This window comes from Narcine bancroftii, chromosome 10 (genome assembly GCF_036971445.1).
Source record: "Narcine bancroftii isolate sNarBan1 chromosome 10, sNarBan1.hap1, whole genome shotgun sequence".
NCBI classification, from domain to species: Eukaryota; Metazoa; Chordata; class Chondrichthyes; order Torpediniformes; family Narcinidae; genus Narcine; species Narcine bancroftii.
The window spans coordinates 53406230-53424399 of record NC_091478.1 but is presented as its reverse complement, the minus strand read 5'-3'; the positions used below and the strand labels follow the sequence as shown (position 1 = coordinate 53424399).

The 18170-nt window shown below is 40.3% G+C and overlaps 1 protein-coding gene across 1 annotated transcript in view; it reads left to right on the top strand.

The window, feature by feature from the left end:
• Positions 1-18170, top strand: part of hydin (HYDIN axonemal central pair apparatus protein) — a 1560590-nt gene that overhangs the window by 1129094 nt on the left and 413326 nt on the right. Inside the window, exon 49 of the mRNA XM_069900939.1 lies at positions 10557-10739. Within this exon, the coding sequence (XP_069757040.1) occupies positions 10557-10739 (183 nt within the window). The remainder of the gene's footprint in view (positions 1-10556; positions 10740-18170) is intronic.

The window sequence follows — 18170 nt, the reverse complement described above, 5'->3', positions numbered from 1 at the left end:
GAGAAAACAACTCATGTTTGTCCATTCTCCCTTCATAATTCATACCTGAAAATCTAGGTGGCCTCCATATCCTTCCTGTAATGGGGTGACCAGAATTGCACATAGTACTCCAAGTCCAGACTCACCAAAGTTTGATGTAGCTGCAACATGACCTCATTACTCATCATTGAAGCCAAGCATATCATATACCTTCTTTACCACCCTAACTACTTGTGTAGTGACTTTCAATGAGCTATGGTTCTTAGTATCCTTATGTACATATGCTGTTGTGACCTGCCATTAACTGTATAGGTTCCCCTTAAATTTGACCCATCAAAATGCAGCACCCCACATTTGTCCAGATGAAACTCCATCTGCCATTTTGCTGCCCATATTTGTACTGATTTATATCCTGCTGAATTTTTTGTTAACCCTCTACACTGTCCACAACTCGAGCAATCTTGGTATCACCTTAAAACTTACCAACCCCCCCAGTAAAACATGAAAGACTGCAGACACTGTGGTTGAAGTAAAACAGAATGCTGGAGAAACTTAGCAGGTCAAACAGTGTCCTTTATACGGCAATGATAAAGATCCAGAACCAATGTTTCAGGCTTGAGCACTTTATTGAGGTATGAAAAAATGTAGACAGGCACCTGAACAAAATGATGGGGCGGGCAAAGGGATCAGGACAGTCGCACAAGCAAGAGGTGGATAAGGGAGAGAGGGCAGAAAGCAAGGGGAGGGGGATAGCTCTGTGAGTGGAGAGGGAATGAGGTGGAGTGCTGGAGGGAAGAAGACAGAGGGATAGGGAGGAGAGGGAGAATGGGGAGTGGGCTAGTGGAAACCGGAGAACTTGTGTACATATTATATCACCAACAGCAGGGATCTCAACACTGATCCCTATGGAACACGACTGGTAATGGGCCTCCAGGCAGATTAACACTCCTTCATCACTACTGTCTTCTATCAGCCAGCTGTTACAAGCCCAGAGGACCCCAAAACCCAGCAGCAATAGATTGTCACCAAGACAAATGGTTACTTAAACAAACGTTGCTTTTAATTATCTTTAAACATGAAAATAGAATCACTATTGACTGAACTAACCTAACTTAACCCCCTTCTAATTTTAAGCACATGTGTATGTAATGTGTCTGTAAGTTCAGAAAAGTTCTTTGGTTCACAGTCAAATCTCACTTCTCATTCCTTCAAGTTCACTGGTTGCAGGCAATTCTTAAATTGTTCACAGAATTTAACATTTATGAAGTTCACCAGGCTTTGGTGCATGAAAGGTAAATGGTTACCGCTCAGGAAGGTTTTTGTCGGTTTTCAGAGAGAGATTTGTTGTTCCTTTTTAATCAGCCACTTCAGTGTCTTGTGATGAAACTTGCCCCTTCAGGGTTCTCCAGGTGATAACCTCTTTCATTTAGGTTGCCACAGAGTTCCTTATTGTTTCACTTATTCCAAGTAAAACATTAGGCAGCCAGTCCTCTCCTATTGCATGAACCACAAGGGCTTTGACCAGGCTGAACTAAGCATTCACAAACCGTCTTCCAAATGGGGTTTTCCACAAGCTTGCCAGCTTGTCCTGTTCCAGTCCCAGCTGCTGTTGCAGGCTTAAAACTGTAGAACTGATCTCTCTCTCTGTCTCTCTCGCTCTCTCTCACTGATAAACAGGTTTTCCTCTTTCTGCTTGCAAAACCACATGATTCCTTCCAGACAATATGTGGCTCTGATAAGCTCTTTCATCTGTTGCCTTTTTGTAAACAACAATCCACTCGTGAAGTCTCTTGGGCACCCTCCAAAGCTCTTGCAACGGCTGTGGGGCCGAGCTCCAGTATTTCAAATAAAATCTGTGACCTATTCTAACAAACCTTTATCAACCATCTTTGGTACCTCCTTAAAAAACTCAATCAAATTTGGAAGGCGTGAGTTTCCCCTCATGAAGCCATGTTGGCTGTTCCTGATCTGATCGTGACCTTTCTAACGTGCATAAATCCTATCCTCAAATATCCTTTTCAACAGTTTCCCTAATTCTGATGTGAGGCTTAGTGGTTATAATTTCCTGGATTATTTATATTTCCCTTTTTAAACAAAGGTACAACATTTTTCTGCAATTTTTCAAGTCCTGGCCTGTGGCTAGTGAGGTTACAAATACTTTTGTCAAGGTCACAGCAATATCCTTACTTTCATCTTTTAATAACCTGGGACATATTCTATCAGGGCCTGAGCACTAATCCACCTAAAAGCTCTTCATAAAAACCAGCATCTCCACTTTCTTGATCTCAATATGCCCCATCATATGAACATTCCCACACAGCTCTCATTAACTTCTATGGCCTTTTCCTTGATGAATACTGATGCAAAGCATTCATTTAGGATCTCACCCACTTTCTTTGACTCCAAGCTCAAATTTCCTCCTTTCCCCTTGAGTGGATTTATCCTCTCCTTCATTATCCTGTTCATTTTAATGTAAGGACATTTTTATGGCACGTTTTGCTTTTCTTATGCCCTACCTGAGCCCTATTCCCCTATCTTTATAATTCTCCAGGACGCTGCTTGCTTCTAGCTCCCTAAACCTTCAGTATGCTTTTTTTATTTGTTCATTTTGGCTAAATTTGTGTCTTTGCTCTCATCATCTTTTCATGAGAATATACCTATCCTGAATTCTGATCAGTTAGCCCTTCAACCAAATTCCACATGTCACTGTGTACCTACTCTCAATTATCTCCCCTGGCTCTTGAAAAATTATGTTATGACTTGCTCTTCTCTAAATGAGTATTTTCCTTCCAGTCTTATCCTCATTCATAAATATCTTAACACTCAAGAAGTTGTGATCATTATTCTCAAAAGGTTCTTCCACTGAAATTCTGATTACCTGGTCAGGTTTATTTGCCAATGTTTTCATGGCCACTAGCAAGGTCTTGATTATAGTTTCTGTTTGATTAGATTTGGCTGCCAGCAGGAGGCTGACACAGAGACAGTATGCAAATCTGTAATGGAGGCTGCAGCCTCATGGTGCTGTTTACAACAACTTTAAAGTAAATAACCTTTGCCTTCATCCATGTGTTGTTTAAGAACTCACACACACAAATACAAGATGAAACATAGAGTCAGAAGTGGGATGAAGGAAATTAGAAGAAAATACTTTAAAATGTAAAATATAAACTCAGCAACTGATCAATGAAGAGAAGCTAACATATTGAAAAATGGAAGGATTACACCCACCAGCAATACTTCAGCTGACAGGTAATGTGGCTGGAAATTGGAACAGATTTAAACAGCATTTTGGATTGTATTTAGTGGCAGTCGGAGCAGATGAGAAAAGTGATAAAGCGAAAGCATCAGTTTTCTTAGATGTCGTGGGTGATGTCCTGGACATGTATAATAGCTTCACATTTGCTGCCAAAGGAGACAAGATGAAACTGGAAAAAATAAAGGAACAGTTTGTGGCATACTGCATACCTAAACGTAACGTAACGAACAAAAATGAAAGGCACAATCAAAAGCCATGTTGTCGATGTGGTTCACAACACCTACCAAAAAAGTGTTCAGCGTATGGTAAAACATGCTATATATGCAACAAAAACAACCATTATGCCCGTTGCTGAAGGAACCAAGTGCATCAAAACAAGGTTCAAGCAGTAGATAAAAGGGAAACAGAGGAATTCTATGTTGACGTTGTAACTGAAAACAAGAAAGGAAACAGAGACTGGATGTTGAGATTAAAAGTGAATGACATATACATTTCAGTTAAATTGGATACTGGAACACAAATTAATGTAATATCAGAGACTGATTTTGAGAAGATTAGTCCGAGACTAAAGATGTATGGACAAAAATGAAGGTGGCAGGATATTCAGGTACTGATAGACCAGTGCAAGGAGAATGCATGGTCAAAGTGAAACACAAGGACAAAGAGCACATCGTGGTACCAAAGGATGTACTAGGTTTAACAGCCTGTGAGAAACTGAACCTGGTAAAAAGAGTCCTCAATGTGGAAAGCAAAGGAGAGAGTGTCTATGATGAACTCATGAAAGAGTACAATGACATAGTTCAGGGTCTAGGCTGCCTTCCAGGAGAACACATGATCAGAGTGGATAAACGTGTGCCACCGATAATACATCCATGCAGAGAAGTTCCATTTGCACTTCAAAAGCAACTAAAAGCAGAGTTAGACAGAATGGAAAGCCTGAATATGATTCATAAGATTGATGAGCTAATGGAGTGGGTGAGTTAACTTGTCATGTGGACAAAAAGAATGGAAAGCTTAGAATTTGCCTGGATCCAATATCTAAACAGCATGTGTTAGAATATGTTGTGTTTTATATTGTATATAGACATGATTTTGGGAGATAAAGTGTGGCAGGTTTTTTAGTGTAGGTCACATACAAACATTTGAAAACAGATCTCATTTAAAATACTGGAGCTCTGCTCAAGCCAGACTTCACTAATGGATTCATTTGTTTCAAAAAGCAACAGATGAAAGAACTCATCGGAGCACAGGTTGTCTGGGTGCAGTTTGCTGTTCTAAGAGGGTCACCTGACATTTCAGAGTACTGGAACTGCAGGGCGGAACTATCAGTGGTTGAAAACATCATCTACAAAGGAATTAAAATCCTTATCCCAAAGAGTCTGAGTAAAGAGATGCTAAAAAGGATCCATGGAGGACATCTCAGAATTGAAAAGTGTAAGAAAAGAGCATGAGAGGTGATGTACTGGCCAAGAATCAACAATGATATACAAATGAGTGTCAAACTGTACAATATGCCAGAAATATCAAGCAAGCAATTCTGCAGAACCACTAAAGCCAAACCCAGCACCATACAGACCTTACCAGAGGTAGGCGCTGACCTATTCAAATGTCAAAGGAAGGACTATCTTGTAGTCACAGACTATTACTTCTGTATCCAGACGTATGTAAACTGAAGGCCACCACTGCAGATGCTGTAATAATGGGTATGAAAGCCATATTCTCCAGACATGGGGTGGCAAGCAAGGTCTTCACAGACAATGGACTCCAGCTTTGCAATTTAAAATTCTGACAGTTTGCCAAAGTGTGGGACTTTGTACACACCATGTCATGTCCTCATTTTCCACAGTCCAATGGTGTAGTGGAAAAATCAGTACAGACAGTGAAAAGACTGATGAACAAGGCAAAAGACAGTGGAATGGACTTCTACTAGAGAATGCTAGTATACTGCACAATGCCGCTTGAGTGTGGTATGTCACCAGCACAGCTCCTTATGGGACATAGGCTAAGATCAAACCTACCCATTCAGGAGAACTTTCTAAAAACAAAAGAGGGGGAGAAAGTGAGGAAGTTCAAAGAACAACAGAAAGAAAAGCAAAAGTATCACTTTAATAGAGGAACGAAAAACCTACCAGAACTCTACACTGGTGACCAAGTAAAGCTAAAAGACAAAATGAACTTATGGACTCAGAAGGGAACTGTCCTTAGTGAAGTCCAGCCAACATCATCATTCAGACAGATGAAGGTGCTGTTCGGTGAAAAAATCATCAAGATCTTCAAATGGAACCAGCAACAGTCGATGGAAAGACGGATACTGTTGAACAACCTGAATTCACATCTGAGAAGACATCATCTAAGGCAACAACTCAGATTCAAGGCCAATCAATTAGGAGATCGTCAAGACATGTGAAACCTCCTAAGAGATTCATTGAGCAGATTTAAAGACTCCTGTTCTCGAATGAAGTAGTGCTATCTTATTCGCTCTTCAAGTTTTAGTGTATGTAAATGTGAACACACAAAACAATAATGAAAATGTAAGTTGTTGATGTTAAAGTTAAAATTGCAGAGTTATACAAAGAAAACATGTTAGTTAAAAGTAAGCTACTTTTGTTTAAAGAAAGGGAGATGTAATAATAGTGATTATGATGCAAGGCCTTGATTATAGTTACTGTTTGATTAGACTTGGCTACCAGCAGGGGGCTGACGCTGAGCAGGAGTCAGTATGCAGATCTGTAATGGAGACTGCAGCCTCATGGCATGCCTCATGGTGCTGCTTACAACAACTTTTAAATAAAGAACCTTTTCCTTCATCACACATATGAATGCAAGATGAAACAGCCATTACAAGTTCTCCCCTACTTATGATGGTCAGACATGATTTTTCGAAGGTAAGATGGTTCGAATCCATACTTTCAATTTCAAATTCTGATCTGATCCCATGCTTGTGATATGCGGCACACTACTCTCTTGCAGTGTTGGGCGATAGCAGCATCACTCATGAGTATCGTACAGCATTCTCCTTCGCAATGCTGACTCAACCACACTCGTAGTCTCTGTAGCGATCAGGCGAAACAGTGCACTGTAAACAACCCATCATGTCTAGTAAACTCCCACATATGTGTCTAGCTTCTGGTGAGAAGAAAAAGGGGAAAGCAATTACACTGGAGACAAAACTGAAGATACGTGAAGGCGGAAAGGCGGTCATGCCTACAGCACGAGTTAGGACGTCAATTACGAGAAATCTGCAAAAGCTGACAGACAGATACAGGATGCTCTTGTTCGCTTCAGAGAAATATACAATGAAAAGAAGAAACAATCCGTCGTGTCAAAAATGTATATCTTCCTGAAGAAGACTATGCCTGTTAAACTATCAACGTGTCAATGCCCCAGTGTCTTCAACAAGTGTCGTGACGCAGTACGTTCTGTGAGCTGTTCTCGACCATCAACAGAAGAGAGTGAAATTGATGACCCTGTCACTTTAACATCCCCCACCATCCAGCAAATAATTTTAGTTCAATGCTTCAAACATTTGTCATGCCCAGTGTGCTTTCAGCTGGTATTTTTCAGTGTGGAAAAAAGGTAATCAAAATTTAATTATAAAAAATGGTAGGTGTGGTATTCTTTTTCAAGTTTTTTCTAACTTACAATGGATTTTCTGGAATGTACTCCATCATAAATTGAGGAGCACCTGCACAAGGTCCAGTATGGCTCCTTCCCTGGTTGAATTATGTTTCAAAAAACCCTCCATGAAATACTGAACAAATTTTTTCCATGTAAATCTCTGATATTGAAAAAGTCCCAAATCAATACTAGAGGCTGGAGGTCTGAGACTAGTGGTGTGCCTTGGGGCTCAGTGCTGGGACCTTAGTTGTTTGTTATCAGTACCAATAAGGTAGATGATGATGCAGTAAATTGGATCAGCAAGTTTACAGATGACACAAAGACTTCGAGGAAGGCTTTCAAAGCTTGCAAAAGGATCTGGACCAGCTGGAGAAATGGGTTGAAAAAAGGCAGATGGAATTTGATTCAGACAAATGTGAGGTTTTTTATTTTGGAAGGAAAAACCATACACAGTAAATGGTTGGTCACTGAGGAGTAGGATAGAAAAGAGGGTTCTGGAAATACAGATCATAAATTCGCTGAACGTGGCATCACAGGTTGTAAAGAGAGCATTTGGCATATTGGCCTTCATAAATCAAAGTATTGTGTTTCAGAGTTGGGATGTTATGTTAAAGTATAAGACATTGGTGAGGCCAAATTTGGAGTATGTGTACAGCTTTGATTCAGGGCTCACAACTCACGATTCAAGATTCTTTAATTGCTTTAATTGCCTTGTAATAAAAAACAGTGCTATATTGCATGGAATATGCTTTTGTCTGCCTTAAGGCAGGCAGATTCACCATTAACAGAAACTGCTCAAGGTGCCTCTTACAGTCAGAGAAAGAGAAGCGAAAGAGAGTCTCCTCAGAATAACTGAGTGTCAGTGGATTCACTCTCCAGCACAGCTGCAGGCCCCATAGCCACCAAACATCCAATCCAAACCATCAGCGCCCTCAGCACCATCTCACCTCCCAGTTCCAATATCTGGTACCACTTGAGCCAGTCTTCTACAGTCCTTGGTCACTTAAAATTGAAAGAGTGCAGAGAAGATTGACCAGGATGCTGCCTGGACTTCAGGAATTGAGTCACAAGGAAAAGTTAAATGTTAGACCTTTATTCCCTGCAGTATAGAAGAATGAGGGGAGATTTATAATTTGTTTAAAAATAGACATACAGCACAGTCACAGTCGATTTCGGCCTTGAGTCTGTGCCGCCAAATTAACCCACACCCCTGATACATTTTGAAAAGTGGGAGGAAACCGGAGCCCCCTGAGAACACCCACGCAGACATGGGGAGAATGTACAAACTCCTTCCAGACAGCGTGGGATTTGAAGCCTGGTCCTGATTGCTGGAGCTGAAAAAGCTGAGCTAACCACTACACCAGCTGTCAGCCCTTTTGAGCCCTCCTCATGCACCTGATTGTTACCTTGTGTTCTAACCTCTTGTATTCATTTTGTTCTGTACTTTAAATAGTTGCCTTGTTGAGATGTCTTTTTGATCTGTACAGCACTTTGGTCAATGTGAGTTGTTTTAAATGTGCTATATAGATAAATAAATAAACTGAACTAAACTTGATAGAGGTATTTAAAATTATGAGGTACACAGATAGAGTAAATATAAGTAGGCTTTATCACTGAGGGACAGTGAGATACAAACCAGAGGATGTAGGTTAGCGGTGAATGGAAGGATTTTAGGGCAACATGAGAGGGAATGTCTCCCATAGAGAGTAGTGAGAGTGTAGGACAAGCTGCCAGCTGAAATGGTGAATGTGGGCTCTCTTTTAAGTAAAATTTAGACAAGTGCATGGATGGGAAAGGTAAGGAAGACTATGGGCTAGATGCAGGTCAGGTATGAAGCAGTTCAGAACAGACTAGAAATGCCAAAGGGCTTGTTTTCTGTGCTGTAATGCTCTGTGGTTCTATGGTTGTAATATTGTGAAAATGTAACTCTCCCGCTACAACAATCATGTTGCTTTTGAATCTCTCTATAATTTGTCTGCATAGCTCTCTCTCTCTCTCTCTCTCTGGTTATCGCAAGGCCGATAGCATAACACAATTAAAAGTGATTGCACTTTTTATATTTCTGATCTCTGCCTACACTGCATCAGTGGATGAGCTCACTTGTAGGTCCTACATGAGTGCAGCCATGGCATTCTTTCTGATTAGCAATGCAACTCCCCACCCCTTTCTATCTCATCTACATGAAAACCTCAAAACTCAGGACCATTGAGGTACCAATCCTGTCCCTCTTGCTGCCATGTCTCTCAAATGACCACATCATCATAATTCCAAGAACCAATTCATGCTCCAAGTTCATCTACCTCACTTACAATACTGTTTGGACTGAAATAAATGGTAAAGGTTCCATTATTGTTACATAATATTACAATTAGAATGTAATGTACTTGAAATTCTTTAACTTTGTGTATGGTAATGAAGACAAAGAGTCATCACTTTGTCCACTGCTGCTCACAGAAGTGAGGCCCCTGCAGGGATTGAACTTACTGGTTTAGAAGACCAGTGCTCTAATCACTGAGCTATCAGAGCTATGGACCAGCCCATCAATCTCACCATGTTCACTAACCTATTTCTTTCTGGCTTTTCTTTAAGACTTTTATACCACACCATCTACCATTCCCTCAACTCCTCCACTTGCTACTATGGTTCCCACTGCTCCCGTAACACTAGCAAATGCCTCCATGTGGATATTGGACTCCATCCAGTTCAGGTGCAAGCCCTCCCTCTTATGTCTCCTCTAGAAGAGACCCCAATGATCCATATATCTGAATCTCTCCCTCCTGCATCACCTCCTTAACCATGTATAAAACTGTACATTTTTCTATTGCTTGCCTGGCTGTCACCAGCGTGTCTTGAGGTAGTCTTTTTCTGAGACCATCAAAGATAAAGTTAATCTGATTCTCACTCCTCCTTCACCAAACTTCACCACCAAATGGGAGTTGGCAGTATATGTTACTTGCTTTTGTGTGGCCATGTTCAATGCCTAATCTCTTCCCAAAACACGAACCAGCTTGGAATTAAAATATATTCCAGGATGAACCAATGATCTCAGTCAATACTGCACTTTCAACACTTTGAGTGATGTGAGTATCACCACCAGCAGTCACCCTTCAGGTCATATATCTTCCCAATATATCATGCATCATTGCGTTGGCATGACCTTGTCAGAACCTGGAAGCTCCATCGCCCTGTTGAATGGAATGGTCCATGCAGGCAGCTCAGTACCAATATATCAAGGGAAATTAGAGAAGGAAGGTAAGCAGAACTCATGTAAACAAGATTACTCAAAGCATCTCAGACATTGTGTTCAGTTGGAAACATGACGATAAATTTGAAGATGAAACAAAATTTCTCTACTCGAACCAACAGGCACAACAGGAAATTTTCGACTGTCGGAGTGGTTGAGTCGAATGCTCAGTTGGAATAGTTAGGAGTAACAGAGGGATGAGTTTTCCTGGGTCACATGGCTTTCCTCCATCCTTGATTCACAAACCGAATGAAGCACATAATTATATTCCCCAGTGGGAGGTTACTTTGTACTCCTTATACAGAAATTAAAAGACACTTGACCTTTTTTCCCTCATCTGTTGACCTGCAAATAAAAAATACCTTTTGCTTTCCATCTAGTGGCACAACCATTGACCCATAAGTCCTATTTTTGTTCATTTGTCCTGTTGTGAATCTGTTCTTCTCATCTTTCCCACAGAGTCCTCCCTTACCACTGGATTGTGCAACCTGGTGAGGAGGTCACTTTGCAAGTATGCTTTAGTTCAGTGGTATGTGGGACATTTGACCAAACTCTGAACTTTGAACTCCTGGGAACACAAAGATGCTACAAGTTGTACTGCAGAGGAATTTGTATGTTCCCAACTATAAACCAGGATCCTAGGTAGGTTACAAGAGTGTTAAATGTGGAAAATCAAAGTGATAATTGCATGTTGTTCAATTTTGTAGCTCTTTTCATTGAAAAACTGTTGGAGATCTTTTGGCTGGGTACTCTGCCAAAGACCTCCACATGGAGCTCAGCAGAGGTACTCATGGCTGGAGAAACTCAGCAGGTCACCCAGAATCCATAGGAAATAAAGGGTAACCAATGTTTTGGCCTGAGCCCTTCATCAGGTATGTATTATGTGTTCCACTCAACCCCAGCAACTACAGGCTTTCTTGTTGGACTGAATACTCATGGAGTGGTTAGGTCTGATGTAGCATGAGGAGTATTCCCTTGATCTGAGTGGAAGGTCCATGAGAGGTTCAGCGAAGAGCTTGACAATTTTACAAGACTCACAAATAGGTGATTAATTTTAAATGTTCTTTTAAAATTTTCCAATAGTTTTTTATAAATTTCACAGTTTATTAACTTAGCATTTTAATATGTTTTGAAATGTTTAGAAGCTTTATGAAGTGTTTTAAAATCTCTTTATTCTTGGAAGGTTTTCTTAAATTGTAAATTTCATTTAAATAGCCTGTAATTTATTCATTTTGAATACTTTGAATATTTCTGTTATCATAGTCCTGAAGGACAAAATATCCACCTTCTGTGACAAAGTAGTCCATGGTATGGTAATTTCCCAGGCAGATTCCTTGAGCTGAAAAATGAGCACCTCCTAAAGGTGGTGTGTTCAGATCTTAGTCAACAGTAAGATGTGTGTTTGGAGAAATGGAGGGTTTGAGCCTCCTGGGATCAGTTCTCAAGGTGGAACTTGGGAGGTTTGTACCCAGACAGTCCCAGTCCCAATATTCTCAGAGAGTTGTTTATAAGGGTTACGTTTTGGAAAGGCAAATGTAAATAGGTCATATGCATTAAATGATAGGCTATTGAGATGTGCAGAGCAACAAAGGGATTTAGGAGTTGTGGTAAATAGTACCCTCAAGGCTGATACTCAGGTAGATGGTGTGGTGAAGAAGGCATTTGGAATGTTGGCCTTCATAAATCGGAGTATTGAATTCAAGAGTAGGGAGGTTATGATGAAATTGTACAAGGCATTGGTGAGGCCAAATTTGGAGTACTGTGTACAGTTTTGGTCATCAAATTATAGGAAAGATATAAACAAAATAGAGAGAGTGGAGAGAAGGTTCACGAGAATGTTGACAGGATTTCAAGGTTTGAGTTACAGGGAAAGGTTGTGCAGACTGGGGCTTTTTTCTCTGGAGCATAGAAGATTGAGAGGGGACTTGATAGAGGTGCTTAAGATTTTAAAAGGGACAGACAGAGTAAACGTGGATAGGCTTTTTCAATTAAGAGTGGGGGAGATTCAAACTAGAGGGCATGGTTTAAGATTGAAGGGGGAAAATTATAAGGGGAACATGAGGGGAAATTTCTTTACGCAAAGGGTGGTAGGGATGTGGAATGAGCTTCTGACAGACGTGGTCGAGGCAGGATCATTGGTTACATTTAAGGGAAGACTGGATAGTTACATGGATAGGAGAGGACTGGAGGGGTATGGACCAGGTGCTGGTCAGTGGGACTAGGATGGTGGGGATTTGTTACGGCATGGACTAGTAGGGCTGAACTGGCCTGTTCTGTGCTGTAAGTGGTTATATGGTTTTATGGTTATATGGGTTTAAACTATCTTCACCAGAGAAGTTAAAAAAAAATACTAAGCAATGGTACAGAAGGCAGAGATGCTTGAAAAGCAAAGGAACACAAATTAAGAGCATTTGGCAGACCTCAGTCCACAAGGAAGAGTGAACTTGATTCATTGTGGACATTAAAGGGATGTGGGGATAATGATGGAAAGTGGCATCATGACCTTGGTGGATCAAACTCAAAGGGTCAGATGGACCAGTCCTAATGCTGTAAATGGCAGGTACAAAACTAGATGACCATTTTCTGTTCTGGTACCTTTGACTGTGAGCCAAACCTGAAACACTCCAAAAGCACATGTACTTGGTCAGGCAGGAATAGTTGTAGCTACATGGAAGTCTGGCACTGACCTGGATCATTGAATTACTCCACTCTCAGTCCCTCATCCTCAAAAGCTGACTGTTATCATGGATCCTCTGCAAACTCCTGATGTTTTTCAAGAAGAATAATGACAGCTACTTAGTGCAGGCCCTGTGCTGAAGATTAATTGTGCCAACTGATGACCATTTCCTTAAAGGCACACACCCCAATCAGCCTGCCCCGGTTAGGTTTTGAAGTTAGTGATTGTGATCTAGTGGTATTAACGAGCATCAGAGCAGTGTAAAAGCTGGAATATTGCCACATGTTTGTAACAGGAACAGGAGTTGGTCATATTGCCTCTTAATTAAATTGATTTAACTTGATTAAATTATTGTTTTTCAGCTCCATCCTTTTCACTCATCTGCAAAACATTATCTCAGCCTTGCTAATATTCAATATAACTTTCTGAGGGAAAAAATTCTGAAGATTCACACAGTTTTAAGTCCGTAAGACAGGAGGAGAAATAGGCTATTCAGCCCATCAGGACTGCTCCATCATTTAGTCATAAGGTGATCCATTTTCCCATTCAGCCCCATTGCCTGGCCTTCTCCCCAGAACCTTTGATGCCCTGGCTAATCAAGAACCTATCAATCTCTGCCTTAAATACACCCAATGACCGCCTGTGGCAACAAATTTAACAGATTTACCACTCTTTGGCTAAAGAAATTCCTACACATCTCTGTTCTAAGCAAATACCTTTCAATTCTAGACACTGCCACCTTGGGAAACAGCCTTTCTACATCTACTCTGATTGTGCCTTTCAACATTCGAAAAGTTTCAATGAGATCCTTCCTCATTCTCCTAAATTCCAAATAATAAAGGTCAAGAACTGTTCCCTTTCATTCCCGGCATCATCCAAGTGAACCCACTTTGAATGACCTCCAATATATTTTCTTTTTAAAAAATTTTATTTTCCATTTGTGTCAAAACATATACAGTGTTTATCCATAACAAAAAATTATAAAATTGCGACACAACCATCTGCCTCCCCCACAAAAAAGTAGTAAAAAAAGAAAGAAAAGAAAAAGCCTGTCTAATAAACATATATCTTATAATTAATTAATTTCAATTTACATAAGTCTTAAACCATAACTAATTAGGGTGGGTTGGATGAAGGAGTGGCGGACGCTGCAGCTAAAGTCATAGCAATAAAATCCAAGTAGGGTTTCTAAATCTTAGCAAATTTTTCTGGTTGATTTTGTAAATTATACATTATTCTCTCTAATGGTATACAATTTATTAATTCCATTCGCCATTTATTCAATGCCACAATATCACCAGATTTCCATGTTACAGATTTCTTTGCTATGGCTATTGCTACACCAAAAAACTTCTTTTTGATAAATATCGAACTTTAATTGGGAAATATCTCCCAATAGAAATACTCTAGGATCCTTCAAAATTTGCACCTTCAAAACTTCTCTCAATTAAATACTTCCAGAACTTATCTACCTTTTCACATGGCCAGACTGCATGCAGGAAAGATCCTACTTCTTTATTACATCTAAAACATTGATCAGAACCATTCCAATGAAATTTATATGGAGTATAATATAACTGATGTAAAATCTTAAATTGTACCATTTGATATCTGACATTAATTGTATTAGTTACACTTTCATAGCACAATTTTGATCCTACATCGACTTGAATCTGTATATTGAAATCTTTTTCCCATCTAGGTTTAGATTTAAATGAATCCTTTTTCTGCATTGTCTTTTGTAATTTGATATCTCTCTTTGGCTTGGCTTCGCGGACGAAGATTTATGGAGGGGGTAAAAAAGTCCACGTCAGCTGCAGGCTCGTTTGTGGCTGACAAGTCCGATGCGGGACAGGCAGACACGATTGCAGCGGTTGCAGGGGAAAATTGGTTGGTTGGGGTTGGGTGTTGGGTTTTTCCTCCTTTGCCTTTTGTCAGTGAGGTGGGCTCTGCGGTCTTCTTCAAAGGAGGTTGCTGCCCGCCAAACTGTGAGGCGCCAAGATGCCCGGTTTGAGGCATTATCAGCCCACTGGCGGTGGTCAATGTGGCAGGCACCAAGAGATTTCTTTAGGCAGTCCTTGTACCTTTTCTTTGGTGCACCTCTGTCACGGTGGCCAGTGGAGAGCTCGCCATATAACATGATCTTGGGAAGGCGATGGTCCTCCATTCTGGAGACGTGACCCATCCAGCGCAGCTGGATCTTCAGCAGCGTGGACTCGATGCTGTCGACCTCTGCCAAATTTGATATACATATTAGTAATAAATCTTTCAGTAAACATATCCATTATTATATATTTAAAAGAACTTTGTTCTGACAATTTAAAATTCCTCCCTAATTTTCTTTTTAAATATGATTTAAGTTGATAATAAGAAAAAATAGTATTATGTGGTATATTATACTTATCTTTCAATTGGTCAAAAGTCAAAAAACCAGATCCCAAAAAACAAGGCCTTATTTTTTTATTCCACAATTATACCAAATATCAAAATAACGATTATTAACCATAAAAGGAATGAAAGGATTTTGATTTTAGCCAACTGATAATTCTTTATTCCTCTTTCTACATGTTCTCCATTCCATATTTTTAAGTATATGGCTTCAAAACTGATGGATCAAGTTTTCCTTTTAATAACCCTTCGTGCCATTATAAAATGTGTTTAGAATTAATTTCTCCTATTTTACTCATTTCAATTTGCACCCATGCGATCTTTTAATCGGTCTGATAACAAGAGGACAAAAATCTAAGTTGAGCTGCTTTATAATAACTTTTAAAATTAGGCAATCGAAGTCCCCCTTGATCAAATTTCCATGTTAATTTTTCCAATGCCATCCAAGGCATTTTATCCCTCCAATTAAATCTTCTTACATTTTTATTTAAATCCTGAAAAAAACATTATTGGTACAAAAAAATTGAAAAGGTATTATATTCTAGGAAAGATATTCATCTTCACTCAAGTAATCCACATATTTTCTGAAACGAGGAGTGCAAAACAGTAATCCTTGTGAGGATTTCCTCTGGAAATGACACCAACATTGCATTTGCCTTCTTCATCATTGTCTCAACATACAGATTTGCCTTTAAGCTCTCCTGCATGAGGACTTCCACGTCCCTTTGTATCAGGATATTTTAAATTTTCACCCTGTGGTGAACTGCTGAACTGTATTGTATACCTGATTACCTGGCTCCGCCCCATCTTGTGACTGTACCTATGGCCCCTCCCTCTTTTGACCTTGTATAAAGCCTCTAATGCCCTGACCCTTCCCCAGAAAGCCCGGGTCACGGCACAGGGTGAGGTCCCTGTCCATTGTGAATAAAAGCCTGTAGATCAGTGACTCAGTCTTAGCCTCTCGAGTTATGGTGTCACACCCTATTAAAATATACAGTAAAACCACTGGGATCCGCCACCTATGGGGATTGGTAGAGCCAGATAAATGAATTTTCCGGTTGCTTGAGATTGCACGTTGTGTAGATTGGTGAATTAATCGAGGGGACAATTTTTTTTGCCAGTTGTTTGAGGCTGGCAGTTGCTTGAATTCCAGGTAACGGGAATTTTTATTTTTTTCTGCCAAAGTGCATGACCGTATACTTTCCTACATTATATTTCATTTACCACCTCTCTGCCCATTCTCCTAATCTGTCTCAGTCCTCCTGAATCCTCCCTGTTTCCTCTACACTACCTGCTTCTCCACCTATCTTTGCATCAACTGCAAATTTGACCATAAACTCTTTCATTCCATAATCCAAATCATGAATATACAACATAAGAAGAAGTGGCCTCAACACTGACACCTGTGGAACACCCCTAGCAACTGGCAGCCAATCAGAATATTCCAACTCTCTGCTTCCTGCACATCAGCCAATGCTATATCCACGCTGGTATGTGACCTGTTACACCGTGGGCTTTTATCTTGTAAAGTAGCCTCATGTGCTTATCAAAGACCTTCTGAAAATCCAAATACACAACATCCACTGCATCTCCCTTATCCAGCGAAGATATGAATAAGTTTGTCAAAGAAGAATTTCCCTTCAGGAAACCATGCTGGCTTTGGCCTCTCTTGTCATGTGCCTCCAAATACTCCATTACCTCATCTTTGACAATAGAGTCCACCATCTTCCCAACCACTGACATCAGGCTATAAGTTCCTTTCAGCTGCCTCCCTCCCTATTGAAACGTGGGGTGACATTTGCAATTTTCCAGTTCTCCGGAACTAGGTCAGAATTGTTTGATTCCTGAAAGATCAATGCCTCCACAATCTCTACTACTACCTCTTTCAGGACCTGAGATGCAATCCACCTGGTCCAGGAGATGTATCTACCCTGAGACCATTCAGCTTTCTGAGCACCCTTGAAATAGTAACTCCCTGGTACCCTTCAATATCCGGCATGGCTAATGTCTTCCACAGTGAAGACTAATGCAAAATGCTCATTTACCTCCTCTGCCATCTCTTGGTCTCCCATTATTATTTCTCCAGCACCTTTTCTTGTGGTTCGATATCGAATCACACCAATCTTTTACTTTTTATATACTTAAAGAAGGTTTTGGTATCCGCTTTGATATTATTTACATTCATACTTCACCTTTTTCCTCTTTACGTTTTATTGTTACCTTCTGTAAAAAAAGAATTCCCAATCTCTATCTTACCACTAATTTTTGTTTCCTTTTATGCCCTCTCTTTTGCTTTCACAATGGCTTTAACTTTCCCCATCAGCCACAGTTGTGACACCTTTCCATTCAGATATTTCCTCCTTTTTGGTTTATATTTATCATGTCCCTCCCCATTTCTTGCAAAATCTCCATCTATGCTGGTCTGCCATCTTACCAACTAGTGGCCCCTTCCAATTTACTTGGCCCAGTTCCTCTCTCATACCACTATAATCCCCTTCATTCCACTGACATTTCTGACTTTATGTTCTCCTTGTTAAATCTCAAATTGAACTCAGTCATATTATTATCACTTCTCCTTAATGGTTCCTTTCCTCTATGCTCTCTGATCACATCTGGTGCATTCCACAATACCCAAGGGTGTATACTTACTGCTGAGTGGAATGGCCACAGGAATACCCTGCACTGCCTGCCTGTCCCCTTTCCCTCTCCTGACTGCTACCCAGCTACCTTCCTCCTGCCTTCTATTTATAATTGCATTTCTGTTGTAACTCCTGTCTACCACCCGCTCAGCCTAATCTAACTCCAGCTCCAATTTCCTAACACGGTCTGCCAGATGCTGCAGTTTGGTGTGCTTCTTGCAGATGAAGTAGTCAGGGAGAGGTTTCCCTGACTATCCACATTATCCAAGAGGAGCATGTCTCTGCCTTGGCTACCATTCCCATTGTCTATTTAAGAGCAATTAATTTTTTTTAAGACATACAGCATGGTAACAGGCCATTTCAGCCCAC